The 14,609-nt window shown below is 31.0% G+C and overlaps 1 protein-coding gene across 3 annotated transcripts in view; it reads right to left on the bottom strand.

Moving 5' to 3' along the window:
- Positions 1-14,609, bottom strand: part of LOC111715314 (UDP-glucuronosyltransferase 2C1) — an 18,174-nt gene extending 3,565 nt beyond the window's left edge. The window contains exons 1-21 of one of the 3 annotated variants that reach the window (XM_023490626.1): positions 13,754-13,766; positions 13,384-13,435; positions 11,683-11,751; positions 11,312-11,357; positions 11,181-11,224; positions 10,985-11,035; positions 10,214-10,256; positions 8,961-9,053; positions 7,552-7,615; positions 7,330-7,412; positions 7,025-7,116; positions 6,761-6,833; positions 5,919-5,979; positions 4,185-4,284; positions 3,736-3,797; positions 3,432-3,516; positions 3,099-3,175; positions 2,627-2,696; positions 1,490-1,563; positions 1,352-1,427; positions 618-714 (exon numbers count right to left, since the gene is read on the bottom strand). In XM_023490626.1, coding sequence (XP_023346394.1) covers positions 618-714; positions 1,352-1,427; positions 1,490-1,563; positions 2,627-2,696; positions 3,099-3,175; positions 3,432-3,516; positions 3,736-3,797; positions 4,185-4,284; positions 5,919-5,979; positions 6,761-6,833; positions 7,025-7,116; positions 7,330-7,412; positions 7,552-7,615; positions 8,961-9,053; positions 10,214-10,256; positions 10,985-11,035; positions 11,181-11,224; positions 11,312-11,357; positions 11,683-11,751; positions 13,384-13,424 — 1,401 coding nt within the window. In that variant the 5' untranslated portion in view covers positions 13,425-13,435; positions 13,754-13,766. Of the gene's footprint in view, positions 1-617; positions 715-1,351; positions 1,428-1,489; positions 1,564-2,626; positions 2,697-3,098; positions 3,176-3,431; positions 3,517-3,735; positions 3,798-4,184; positions 4,285-5,918; positions 5,980-6,760; positions 6,834-7,024; positions 7,117-7,329; positions 7,413-7,551; positions 7,616-8,960; positions 9,054-10,213; positions 10,257-10,984; positions 11,036-11,180; positions 11,225-11,311; positions 11,358-11,682; positions 11,752-13,383; positions 13,627-13,753; positions 13,767-14,515 lie in introns of those variants that run through there. The other 2 variants (XM_023490624.1, XM_023490625.1) reach the window with 2 other exon arrangements.

Raw genomic sequence — 14,609 nt, 5'->3', positions numbered from 1 at the left:
ATCTGCTTATTGCACATTAAGATATTAATTAATTAAGCATAACTATGTTCTTTTATGAGCTTTTATCCTTGTATTGGTTCGAATTAAGTTTAAATTTATCCATCGGGCAGTCTTTTATTGATTGAACCCGTAGCTGGAACTATTCAGAGCACCGTTATCTCGAGAGAGTAAGCCTAAAAGAAGTAATGTTTTTTCCTGTACTGATCTCAGACATAGTCCTGGTTCCAATCAAAACCTCATAGGAGATTATGACATGGTTGATACTTAAGGAGGCCAGATTCGGTCGCGAAACAATTACTATATTCAAGGCATTAGACTTAATCCAACCTTGATATCATCAAACTTAAAGATTTGCAGGTCGTCTTATTAATCTCATCCTTTGTGGATAAACAATTGTTCAAAAATTCCATATTAGATACAAAATATATAGATTAGCAGATGTTAAAAACTTCCATATTAGATAAAAAATATATAGATTAGCAGATGTTAAAAACTTACATACTAAATACAAATATATAAATGAACAGATGTTCAAAACTTCCATACTAAATACAAATATATTGGGAGAATATTTTTTCAAGGAAAGGTCCCATAAAACAGTCCCTTTTAAGGCAAACCTTGATAAGGAGTTCGATCCAGTAAATTGCTTCATCAAACGAGGAAAATCGTTCATCTTTCCACATTGCTCTGTGTTGTTCTACTTTAGCTTTGTAACTAAAAAAAGAAATATAGCTTTAGTTATAGTTGCCATTTACGTCTTGTAAGAAGCTTAAAACCCTTGTTCAACAGAGTTAATTTACGTTATTCAATAAGAACAACGTAATTCCAAGGTCCAAATGCGATTGCTCAGAAGTATTTTTGACCAAATGACCCGAAAACTGAATTTTTCCTTCAATTTCTATTAATTTTTAGCAGCATCGTGTATTGTAAATAAATACTAACCGAACTTCCATGTGTTGAGAGATAAAATAAACAACAAGAAGGATGGCGGTAAACAGCCTTTTTTAATTTGAAATATTTCTGAGGAAGTTTGGGGTTGACACGCGGAAATACAGTGCATTAACTTAGCAATGATTTTGTTAATAAATTCAACTTTGTGAAGTGGGATGTTAATGTTTATCCAATCCCTGGGGAAATGGAAAATTTCGTTCGACATACTACCAGTGGTGAACACGTTCGACATACTACCAGTGGTGAACACGTTCGACATACTACCAGTGGTGAACACGTTTGACATACTACCAGTGGTGAACACGTTCGACATACTACCAGTGGTAAACACGTTCGACATACTACCAGTGGTGAACACGTTATTTTATCAAGTAAAATCAGCAGGAAAAAAATATTTTACCTCGAATTATTCATGATTTCATTTATACTCCTAAGAACCTCTTCTTTCACAATACTATGTCTATTCAACATCAAACCTAAAAATATTGAAAACATATTTTGATGTATTATTTTTTGCTTAATTATTCTAAATTATTACCAAACCCCTTGTCTTTTATTTTTTCTGCATTTTCAGGTTGATCAGCAAACACGGGCATCGCCAGTATTGGAACTCTAAAAAAGTTAAAGACTTTATTTTTATCTCGATTTACCGTAATCCCTTCTAAAACTGACCATAATCCCTTCAGCTTAAAGTTTTCCCTTCTAGAACTATAACACAATCCCTTATTAAGGCGAAGGTTTACCCTTACAGCACTATAACACAATCCCCTTTTAAGATGAAGGTTTATCCTTCTAGTTCTAGAACACAGCCCCTTATTACCCTTCCAGTACTAGAACACAGCCCCTTATTAAGGTGAAGGTTTACCCTTCAAGAACTTTAACACAATCCCTAACTAAGGCGAAGGTTTACCCTTCTAATACTAGAACACTGCCCCTTATTAAGGTGATGGTTTACCCTTCGAGTACTAGAACACAATCCTTTTTTAGGTAAAGATTTACCCTTCCAGTACTAGAACACAATCACTCATGAAGGTGAAGGTTTGCCCTTCCAGTTATAGAACACAATCCCATATTAAGGTGAAGGTTTACCCTTCCAGTACTAGAACACAATCCCTTATTAAGGTGAAGGTTTACCCTTACAGAACTAGAACACAATCCCTTATTAAGGTGAAGGTTTACCCTTACAGAACTAGAACACAATCCCTTATTAAGGTAAAGGTTTACCCTTCCAGAACTAGAAGACAATCCCATATTAAGGTGAAGGTTTACCCTTCCAGAACTAGAAGACAATCCCATATTAGGGTGAAGGTGTACCCTTCCAGCACTAGAACACAACCCCTTATTAAGGTGAAGGTTTGCCCTTCCAGAACTAAAACACAATCCCTTATTAAGGCGAAGGTTTATCCTTACAGAACTAGAACACAATCCCTTATTAAGGTGAAGGTTTACCCTTACAGAACTAGAACACAATCCCTTATTAAGGCGAAGGTTTACCCTTACAGCACTATAACACAATCCCTTATTAAGGCGAAGGTTTACCCTTACAGCACTATAACACAATCCCTTATTAAGGTGAAAATTTACCCTTCGAGAACTAGAAGACAATCCCTTATGAAGATAAAGGTTTACCCTTCCAGTACTAGAACACAACCCCTTATAATGGAGAAAATATTACCCGTAATATATTGCCTCCAAAACACTGTTGTGTCCACAGTGGGTAATAAACAGGACAGTTTGGTTCTGTGCTAAAAATTTTAACTTTTATAAAATTTTCTATCAAAGATTTTAAAAATTTCGTTTGTTATGAGCATAAGTATTATTTAACAAAAAATTCAGTTAAACAGAATTTTACATATAATGGATCTTAGGATTTTCTCGTTTTTGATATTTCATGAATTTTTGTAAAACATTTCATGCAATGATCTACTCATTAAGATTGTTTCTATGTTTATTTAAAAAACGCTCATTTTGTAATCTCTGTATTTTTACAACCTGATGTCTTAAACCGTTGATATTTCAATTTCTGTGAGATCTAATGTTTATAAGTTTGAAATATTACAAGTTCACACAATCTTGTTGGAAAGATATAGGGATTGTAAAATTACAGATTGAGGTAAGTGTAAGTTTCTTTCTATCCATACTGCTACCTAACAGATCTTGCTGCGGAAACCAATCCACAACCATGACATTTTCAGGAATAGTTTCTAATAACGTTCTGTCAAACCTGACAAAGATCGAGTAGCATGATTTATTATTAATATTTATTATTTTGTGTCCAAGAAAATGATTAATTGCCTCAAACTTCAATTTTCTAATATATCGCAACCTGGTGGTATGGAAGTTTGACAATTTAAATGCATATATAGCTATTCAATCAAGGAAAATGTATAGCTTGAAAAATCAAAGGTTTATGACATCAGGTTGCAAAGATATAAGGATTTGAAAATATAAAGTTTGATGAGAATAATCAGCTTCTTTACCTCATGATTACACGTTGCTTGATTCTGGAAAAAGCAAAAATAAATGCCTCAATTACATATTTAGGAATATCTCTCGGCGTAAATCCTAAAACATTAGATTTGTAATGTAATCAATTTATTATTTAATTAAAGAAGACATTTACATCCGCATATGATATGTGTGTATATATAAAGCTGAAAGTATACATGTATATCCTAAACTAAAAGTATACCTGTATAATGTATATACTAAACTTTAAGTATACCTGTATAATGTATATACTTAACTTAAAGTATACCTGTATATCATAAACTAAAAGTATACCTGTATATCCTAAACTAAAAAGTATTACTCCATTCTCAGATCCCGCAACAAATTCTTTAAATCTAAAATAGTGAGAACTATTAAAGAATATATATAAAGCATTATTTACCTGGCGAGGGGTAGAACTAGAATAACAATTCTAACTTTTATCTCAAAATGTCATGTCTTTCCCCAGATCAAGCTCAGACAGCTTTACATCCCATTCCCATGTGTTACCACTTATATTATGTAGAATAGGCAGCCCCAGGACAATAGCACGGTCAACTGGGGAAATAAAGTGACCAGCCGGACAATAAACTCATACCAAATTAAAACCCACATTATTGCCTGGCTCGATCCGGATATGAAAAGAAAGTGTATTTAGAAAAAATCTGAAACCTTTTAAGTTAAGATGAGGAAGGAAAATAATTTAATAGCTGAGAGTGAAAGGTGAACCATTTTTTACTTACTTTATCGGCAATTCTTTTGATTCTTTAATATGCATCCCACCAACATACTTAGTGTTAGGAGCAATCAGCCGTGGGTAGTCAACAAAGAAATTGTTGTGCACTGTCCGTTTGATTCATATTTGATATTTTCAAAAACTTTTTTATGTTGGTCTTCTTTGCAATCAAACTAACGTTGTTATCAAAAAACCTTTTCAATAAACCTCAAAAATTGTTTTACATAATTTGGGGCAACAAGCACAAAAGCAAAGACATTAAATCTGGAAAGCACTTTTCTTAAATCGTAAGGATTAAAACAAATTATCGATTGAATGACATTTTTTGTTTCTTCTTGACCTTTCTTTCAAGATTAAATGAGAAAAATTGACTCAATCATACAACTGTTCATTATTATTTGTTATATAACCAACTGATTACTCGCCCCAAACTCAAACTTTAAATTCTATAAATCTTCATAACAGCTGATGTTGTAGACTTTCGATATTTCAAACTTCATTCTGTGTGATCATAAAAGTTCAAGTTTGGAATATGAAACTTAAACTTGAGAGGAATTGAGTCATTGCCACAAATTCAAATGTTCTAATCCCTATTTATTTGATCTAACAGAACTCATTAGCAGTATGTATGTATATATAATGAGCTAGATCTATATCATGAATATTGAAATTCTTAGAGCTATATCTATATCATGAATAAATATTGAGTTTCCAAGAGCTAGATCTATATCATGAATATTCCTTGTTCTTGATCTATATCATGAATATTGAGTTTCCTAGAACTATATCTATATCATGAATATTGAGTTTCCTAGAAATATATCTATATCATGAATATTGAGTTTCCTAGAACTATATCTATATCATGAATATTGAGTTTCCTAGTTCTAGATCTATATCATGAATATTGAGTTTCCTAGAGCTAGTATATCTATATCATGAATATTGAGTTTCCTAGTTCTAGATCTATATCATGAATATTGAGTTTCCTAAAGCTAGATCTATATCATGAATATTGAGTTTCCTAGTTCTAGATCTATATTATGAATATTGAGTTTCCTAGTTCTAGATCTATATTATGAATATTGAGTTTCCTAGAGCTAGATCTATGTCATGAATAATAAGTTTCAGATTTCTAGATCTATATCATGAATATTGAGTTTCCAACTATATCTATATCTATAACTATATCTATATCATGACAATTGAGTTTCCTAGTTCTAGATCTATATCATGAATATTGAGTTTCTTAGAGCTAGATCTATATTATGAAAATTTAATTTTCTTAGTTCTAGATCTATATCATGAATATTGAGTTTCCTAGAGCTGGATCTATATCATGAAAATTAAGTTTCTTAGAGCTAGATCTATATCATGAATATTGAGTTTCCTAGAGCTAGATCTATATCCTGAATATTGAGTTTCCTAGAGCTAGATCTATATCATGAATATTGAGTTTCCTAGAGCTAGATCTATATCCTGAATATTGAGTTTCCTAGGGCTGGATCTATATCCTGAATATTGAGTTTCCTAGAGCTAGATTTATATCACGAATATTGAGTTTCCTAGTTCTAGATCTATATCATGAATATTGAGTTTCCTAGAGCTAGGATCTATATCCTGAATATTGAGTTTCCTAGAGCTAGATTTATATCACGAATATTGAGTTTCCTAGTTCTAGATCTATATCATGAATATTGAGTTTCCTAGAGCTAGATTTATATCACGAATATTGAGTTTCCTAAAGATAGATCAATATCATGAATCAGATGAGCAGAATCTACCAGGTCAGGGTAGTTTTTCTAAGCAAATCAAATACAGATAAAAGTTATTCAAATACAAAACAATATTAAAAGTTAATAATAGATCGAAATTCTGAATGATTTAAATGTAACTCCTTGTTCTGAAGAACTTAAAATAAATAAATGGTTAAAAATTCTTGTATTCAAGCAAACAAGTTTTATTTTCTTATCAGTCTTAAAGTCTTATCAGTTTTTTTGGCATAAATCTAATAATATTTGTTAAGTTAAAGTGACAACGTTCACAAAACAAAATTATTTAAATATTCATATTTTATTTTACCCACTGTGTTTTGAAATATATTTGATGTCAAACGAAAAGAATATAAAAAATAGTGGACGAAATTTTAAGTGACCCTTCCTTTATTGAGTGGCATGCCATATTCACAGTACTAAGGCGAGACGCAGATCAAACGTCACAAACGTTTATTCAAATATATAAATATGTAAAAAACTTGTAATGAGACTGGATATACATTCAATAAATATATATCCGACTTCTAACTACGGTAGAGATCATATAAAGGTCATCTTCTGCCCGCCACAGTATACCCTTAAAACCATGTATTTGAGGTCGGATATCGTCGTTTATCCAATTGGAAAAGTGTTTAATTCTAAATATGTTTTTCTTTCTCTTATGTTGCATAAATCCTCAATTCACTTTTCCAGAGAACCGCATACGAAAATGATTTACTTTAAGTTAGAAAATGCCACTCTAAAAATAAAGTGTCACATTAAATTGCGTCGACAGCTTCCCTTTGAACATCATTTTTTGTTTTCTTACTTTTATATAAACATCTGCAGTAGATGCTTGCCAGTACTGTAGAACAGCATGTCCAAAATAATAAAGAAGATTTCTAAACAAAAAATATTTGAAAACTTTTAAATGGAAGAAAATTATTAGAAACCATTAATTGAACTAAACTTATCAGATTTCAAAATATCAAGTAGCTGTTTTGAAATCCTTGTCAAAATCCTTAGAAAAGGTGTAAAGTCTAGAATCGATTCAGAATAATGTTCACAACCCCTTTAAAAAGAATAAACCTACTTGTTTCTCTGCCAGAAGTTCATATTTCTACCTAGACCAGACATAAAGCTTGGAACAAGAGAGGCAGGGTTCCAGCTACTTGTGTACCGCACCTACAAACAGATTTTATGAAGTAATTAATATACAGTTTAATGAATTGATATTAAAACTTAAATAAAATAGCAATTTTTATAAAAAGTAAAATTATGTTTTCCTCTAGCTGTAATTCATTAATGTGGAAGCTCACATGTTTGCCACGCATACAAACAGTCAAAACATAAAATTCTATCCATGACCAACTTTTGAAAATAATAAAAATACTATACCTCTCCTCCCTGGTATCCGAATCCCCAAAAACTTGCAACTGGAAGCCCCAAAACACGGGCAAAAGCTAAACCACATTCATTTGCTGAAAAAAATGCATATTATTTTGGTATAAAAAAATTTCTCAGATTTTGATTTTTTTATGTAAGAGCATTTGAACATTTTGAAGTTTAACAACAAAATAAACAAGAAAAAATATGTAAATATAGATAATTAATGCTTACCAATTAAATCCACGATAGCCACATCAAATCTCGTTGCATTTAAAGTTTCCAACAGCCTCTTATCCTGTAACAAAAACGTGTCTAGATTGTATCCAGAATGAATTCCCAAGGAGCGGCTGTCAGTAGTGTTGGACGTCCAATCCATTTGACCCGTTTTTTTTTAAATATTTAAGGTTTTAAGGCTTTTAAGAAAATCCACAAAATCTGCAAAGTTTACCTTATGCATCTTATGGAGTCTGGCAGAATATATGATTAGACCTTATGTCTAATTACATGATATATGGTGGGGTTTGAAATGTTTACTGAAAACTTATTACGGAATATATGGAAGCGTTATTAAATTGTGGAGCTGATTTCTGTTGAAGGATGCTGCTGTAGGGAAGCTGCTAGAAGCTGGTATATACATGAATCCTATAGATCCTGGAGCTTTCTGGTTCAGGACTGTTGAAGGCTGCTGCTGTAAGGGAGCAGCTAGGAGCCTCTTAAAATAGAATCCAGGATTTGGATAGCTGTCTAATGTAGGCTCCTATGTGTTGCCTTGGTCCGAAAATGATGTTTCTATTTGGAATACAAACTTATAAATGCATTCTAACAATTTTATCATAACAGCACAAATACTATTTCTAAATAGGTTCTTTTTGCATTCGTTTGTGATGTTTACAAAAAAGGAAATTTAGCTTACGTTAACACCCGGCAGAGTTGCTATATATATATATATATATATATGGATGATTGAGTAATATTTTATTATTCTTTGTTAAAAAAACGTACTTTGAACTCCCTTACAATATACGCCTGAACGAGGCAAAAAAATCGTTCAGAACATCTTAGGATCAGGCATTAATCTCAATCTCATGCGGATTAATAATTCCTCTCCAATATCCCGAGGTGGTGATACCCTGCGAGATAATTAATATGAAGAAATCAAGCATCTATCCTCAAATTTAAAAATGCTCACATTGTATTATGAGATCAAGAGTTCAAGATTAATGATATACTCTACACATGAGTTACGATCTCGTTGTTTATTGCTTTTTGCAATCTGCACTGTTTTTTGAAATCACTCCGAGAGAAAACATTGCATTGAGGCAAAGTATTCATTGCTCAATGCTCAGTGTAGTCTTTCAATATTTTTCCTAAATTAAGAAAATATTTTGAAATATATAAGCTTCGTGTAGATAAATTCATATTATATTTCAAAACAGATCAAATTGGATGAGCAATCTAAGTCAATTATAGGTTCATTACGTGAATCGACATTTAAATGTCGTGTCATTTTTTTACATCTTTTGAGAAAGGGCACAAATTATTTTATAGATACAAAAATAAGTAATGATTTTTGTCTTCAAATGGAGTACCGTGGGTGTGATTAACATGATTTTGCGGACACCTTAAATCCTTTACCTTACCTCAAGCATCATTTTACAGTGAACATGTGTCACACAATACAGATCATATGGTATTGAATACGGCGTATCTGCAGAATTCCAGATTACAGGTCCCTTAAACAAGAATACAGATCATATGGTATTCAATACGGCGTATCTGCAGAATTCCAGATTACATCTCCCTTAACTATATTCCAACTGATGTGTGGTTTACCCAAAAAAGACTTGGGGGGGGGGGTTCACAGTGCCCCCCCTCTATGTCCTTATTGTGATACAAATCTTTAACATATGATACATGTATGGAAAGCCATTGTGCTTCACTTCAATAATCTGCCAAAAAAATTGCAAATTTACTAAATTTGTATTATTTATGGCAAAATCAAGTTTTTTAGCGAAAAATGTGCAAAACAAAAAGTGCGCAAACTATGATAAATTATACATTTTCGAAAAGCTCTTGCCCAGTATGCAAAAATGTTTGCAAAATTTTATAACCTAAATGTGTATTCAAGTAATACAAAAATTGTGCAAATTCCCATTTAAGGCGTCTGTGCAAAAATCTACGCAAAATATCTTTAAGTTGGAGGAAGGGATGGAAGGTAGAGGGCGGAGAAGGAGGTGAAGGATTGGAAGGTGTAGTTACGGGGGGAAAAAGGAAGGTAGGGATGGAAGGTGGAGTCAGGGGGCCGTAGGAAAGGAAAGGATAGAAGGTGGAGTGGGGGAAAATGAAAAAGGGATGTAAGGTGAAGGGGGGGGGGGGAAGCCCCCCTGGAAAAGCATAAATAACTATGTTATATAGAAGAATATTTTCACATTTTTTTTATTAAAAACCGATTTTTTCTTTGATCTTTAGGTCTTTACAATATGAAATTAAACTTATTGACTTAAACTTTAAAAAAAATATCTGAAGATATGAAAATCCTATCCCCACACTTGAAAAAAAAACAAAAATAAAGCATCGAAATCTGGATAGAGTTCAATATAAAAACAAAGGGAACATTTTGTGTAAAAATTTGACCACTAAAACTTTGAACGCGTTCTTTGAATTTATAGAATAAATATGTGAATAAATCCATTTCGATTTATAAAAAATTGCCCTTATCGTTTTTGAAAAAAGTGCCAAAAATGTAAGTATTACAAAAACTTTATTTAGATACTAATTTAATTAAACAGATTTGTTAGATTAACAAAGGAGGGAGGGGTGGCTGCTCCGAAACCCTGTGAGCAATTTCAAAACCCTGAGAGCGGCCACCCCTTCCTGAATGAAGTGTACTTACCATATTTTTACCGATATCAAATTCTCCGTCTTCATTTATATATCTATAAATAAAATCAAGGTTCAATTTTCTATTCTATATTCCATGTCAAAGGAATTCAGTCTAATACCTATATCTTTGCAACCCAATATCGTAAAATTAGATATTTTAAACTATGAATTCTATTAGATCAAATAATCTACGTTGTTTGAAATATCAAAGGAATTTACACCATCATGTTGCAAAGATATAGGGCCGTCTACGTCAAATAAACTAATATTTAAATCTTTGAATTTAATGATATCAAACCTTCGATATGTTAGCTGGTTGTTTAGATGGTTGCTTGCTAAATTGTTTGCTTTTTTAAGTTGGATGGACTTGGATGAGCTTGAATGAGCTAGGATGAGCTAGGATTAGCTAGGATGAGCTAAGATGAGTTAGGATTAGCTAGCTTTAGCTAGGATGAGCTAGGATGAGCTAGGATTAGCTAGGTTTAACTAATCTTTTTGATATGGAAGAATTTTTAGTGTGACATGTCAAATATCACAGGTTTACGACATCAGGTTATAAAAATATTAGGATGAGGCAAATTTTCTTAATTGAAACTATTATATATTCTGAGATTAAACCAAAGCATTCGTTTGTTTTATTACCAGCATTTTGAAAAACAGATATCTTAGATTCTTAAAAAAAAAATAAACAGTATCTGTTTAGGAGATTTTTTCAGCTTGTCTTTTTAGTAAAATATCGTAAACTCAAAAATAAAAGTTTTTGATATAACGTAAAATTTACCTTGAGCACGGATATTTTTTTCCATCTATTGGAACAGTTATAACATGAACCCTATAATTGAATTAATTTTTATTATCAATTTTTATGGGATTAATTTTCTAAAATTGGTTTATATAGATTAAAAAAATCGTAGAAACAATTACAGAACGATTAATTTAATTAATTTTCAACGGATTTAAATAAGTGGGAAGTATACCTGGTGTCTAGGTTATTCTGAGAGTTGGTCTGCAAGAAGCGCACCTTAATTAAAAACTTCATACATAAACTTTGGCGTAAGTGGTAAACATTAGAACTTGTTGTTGAGAATATGAGTCAACGTGATTTTACCTGGGTTACATTGTGTCCACGCCTCACTAACTCATCTCCAATAATTCTGAAGAAAAGTACTTTATTCATTATTTGTGTATTGTGCATGTTTTAGTGTACTTTTCAGAGTGTTAATATTTGCCCAAAGTTTATCTATTTTATAACAAAAAAAGAATTTGATTTGAAACAAATATTGTAATGGACCATTTTTGGACGCAGAAACCAATGCATTTATTCCTTATGAATTCTTTCAATGAAAATAAAATTAAGATGTTACATTTATTATGATACAAGAAAGAAGGTAATAGAGAATAAGAACGATTCAAGCTAATAAATACAAGCTTATCAATTTAAAATACATATTTCTTTTATTTAAATAAAATATATTTTACCTTAGAACCAACTCATGACTACCAGCATACAGGGGGTGGAGAACGAGAATATTGGATCCTTTAGCATACCTTAATTATAGATAATGCAACCCTGCACTATAATTTAATTATAGATAATGCAACCCTGCAGTATACCTTAATTATAGATAATGCAACCCTGCATTATAATTTAATTATAGATAATTTAACCATGCAGTATACCTTAATTATAAATAATGCAACCCTGCACCTTACAATAAGTAATGCAAACCTGCAGTTTATCTTGATTATAGATAATTCAACCCTGCAATATACCTTAACTATAGATAATGAAACCCTGCAATATCCTGTAATTATAGATAATTCAACCCTGCAGTATACCTTAATTATAGATAATTCAACCCTGCAGTATACCTTAACTATAGATAATTCAACCCTGCAGTATACCTTAATTATAAATAATTCAACCATGCATTATAATTTAATTATAGATAATTCAACTCTGCAGTATACTTTGATTATAGATAGATAACACCACAGTAAACTTGTTACCAATCTATGAAAATTCTACCTGGTCTAATCCCGAATTTTCATGGATTTAGAACTTACGTTCAACCAACTTTCACAACCAAAAACCCAATTAATTTTCCAAAGCCATAATTATAAAGCTTCAAATTTTCAATTTTTCTCTGCTCTGAGGAGATGATTTGACGGATTTATTACCAAGGAGTGCAAGTCAGAAATCCATCAAAATATCAAATCTATTTGTGTTTCACTTTTCCTTCAATAAATCTAAACACCGAAAAGCTTAAACTTACGACGAGATTTAGATCAAATCATGGACATCAGAGATAAAGTTTTATCAGATCGTTTGAAATATTTTTCTAGAGACTACATTAACTGTTAAAACGTAAAAAATTTATGTTTTTTAATATTTCTTCTGTAAAAGTGCTATTTTGTAGATAAATTATGGGTGCAATTCATTTTATCAATTCGTTTTAAAATGAGAAGAAAATGAAAATATGTTTCGATTTTTTTTTATGATTTTAGGGTTTGTGAACAAGAAGAATATGCATTTGGTGAACTGTCCCGTTTAACAGTCTATATGTTTATATGTATACTGTACACTTCTTGTTCTAGCTGCTTAAAAGTCGGTTTGATACTTTAAATGTACTTCTATTATAGATTTTAGAGCATAATAAAACATTTGTACCTACATTTTATAACTTAAAGAAGAAAAGAAGAAGACAATTATTAAACTGTTTTCTGAGCTGGGAACTTTAGAATGGATAAACTTTAATCCTGACTTCTTAATCCGAATATCCACTGTGGAAACTTTTCATTTTAGTCCTAATCCACTCTTTTTCTATCTCCTTGGATATCCGTAAATTGTTTTCTCCAATGAGAATATTTCTGTTCTCTCATTGGTTGTCTGCTTTTCTCTGATTGGCTGCTACAGTTTTTCTGATGATTACAGTTTTTCATACACTTTTAAGATAATCTGGCAAGATTATGTTAATCTTGAGATTATCAAAAAGAGAGGATCAAGCATTAATCCCGATATCCAACATTCTAAAGTTTTCAGCTCAGGTTATACAAAGGAAATTAAATTATTTTTATTAGCATTAATTTAGATTTCAAAATTTATCGAGGGAAGTAATTGTAAATATCTTTTGTTTCTTTTAAAAATAAAGATTTGGTAAAATGTATAGATTTTCCTACCTGAAGAAAATGCTCAAGAACACGGTCAAATATAATTTCATTTCAGTGAGTTCTGTTGATTTTGAAAATTTATAGAATTTAAATATTTATTAACAAGTTTTTTTTGAAATGCTTAATTTTCTTTGATTAATTATAAAAAGCCATCTTTTCTTGATGGCAACAATTAGCAATTGACAATTTAAATTTTAACTATTTGACGATTAGTAGATGAGTTGTAAAGTTATATCTAAAAATAAGTCTACAATACCAGGTCACAAATTTATAAGGTTTGTAGAAAATTAGAAAATTAATTCAAAGAGCTAGTTGCTCTATCATTTAAAAAAAGATTTTTCCGAAAAAATAAATATTTGAGTAAATTTGAAAAATCCACGTTGATAAATGAGTAACCGTGCTCTACTGAACTATTTGAAATTAATCGAGTCATGGTAGCTTACCTTCATATCAGGGAGCCAACATAATTATAGAACATGTGGAATTAATAAAAAAGTATGAACAAGTAAAAAGTATAATTTGTAAGATAGATACCAAAATGTTCAATTTTAATTATTATTATTTTAAATTAAAACTCTTTCGTACTAAACTAAATTTCTAAGTTTATAAAAATATCCCAATAATTTTAAAAAGAAGTTTTCCCTTCTTTGAAACCCCTAAATTGTATAATTTTGAGATGAAATTTTTAACCATATTATGAAAAATGACAAAATAATTTATTGATCCAAATAAAATAAATTTTAAGCAAAAAGTCATCATTGTGCGTTTAACATATGCAATCAACTTTGGTTAGCAGTGTCATGCTGAGTAAAAGACCGATTATAATACCTTTAACAGAATTCGTAAAGGAGTGCAGATTGATAACAAATATCGATGAAGTTAATAACAAAATAAATAGTCAAATGAAATTGAATTTTTGCCACAAAATTTTTTTTATTCCTATATCTTTGCAAATCAGAGTTTGTGGCAAAGACTCTTTTTATAGTTTATATTTTTCAGGTTTTCAGAGTTCCCCAAACGCGACAACTTATCTTTTTACTTGTGTATTAGCTATATGTATGTATAATATATATATGTATATTCTAAAAGACTTGCCCAATTGTTTACCAATTTTGGGTTAAACAATTTCTTGTAACTGTACCTGGTAGCACCCTCACCCCAATTTACCAATTTTTTACCAATTTTAACCTTCAAATTGGCCATATTTAAAACAAGAAATCAACAAGGAATACACA

The sequence above is a fragment of the Eurytemora carolleeae genome, unplaced genomic scaffold, assembly GCF_000591075.1.
Source record: "Eurytemora carolleeae unplaced genomic scaffold, Eaff_2.0 scaffold1760, whole genome shotgun sequence".
Lineage (NCBI taxonomy): Eukaryota > Metazoa > Arthropoda > Copepoda > Calanoida > Temoridae > Eurytemora > Eurytemora carolleeae.
This window is presented reverse-complemented; position numbering and strand designations above follow the sequence as displayed.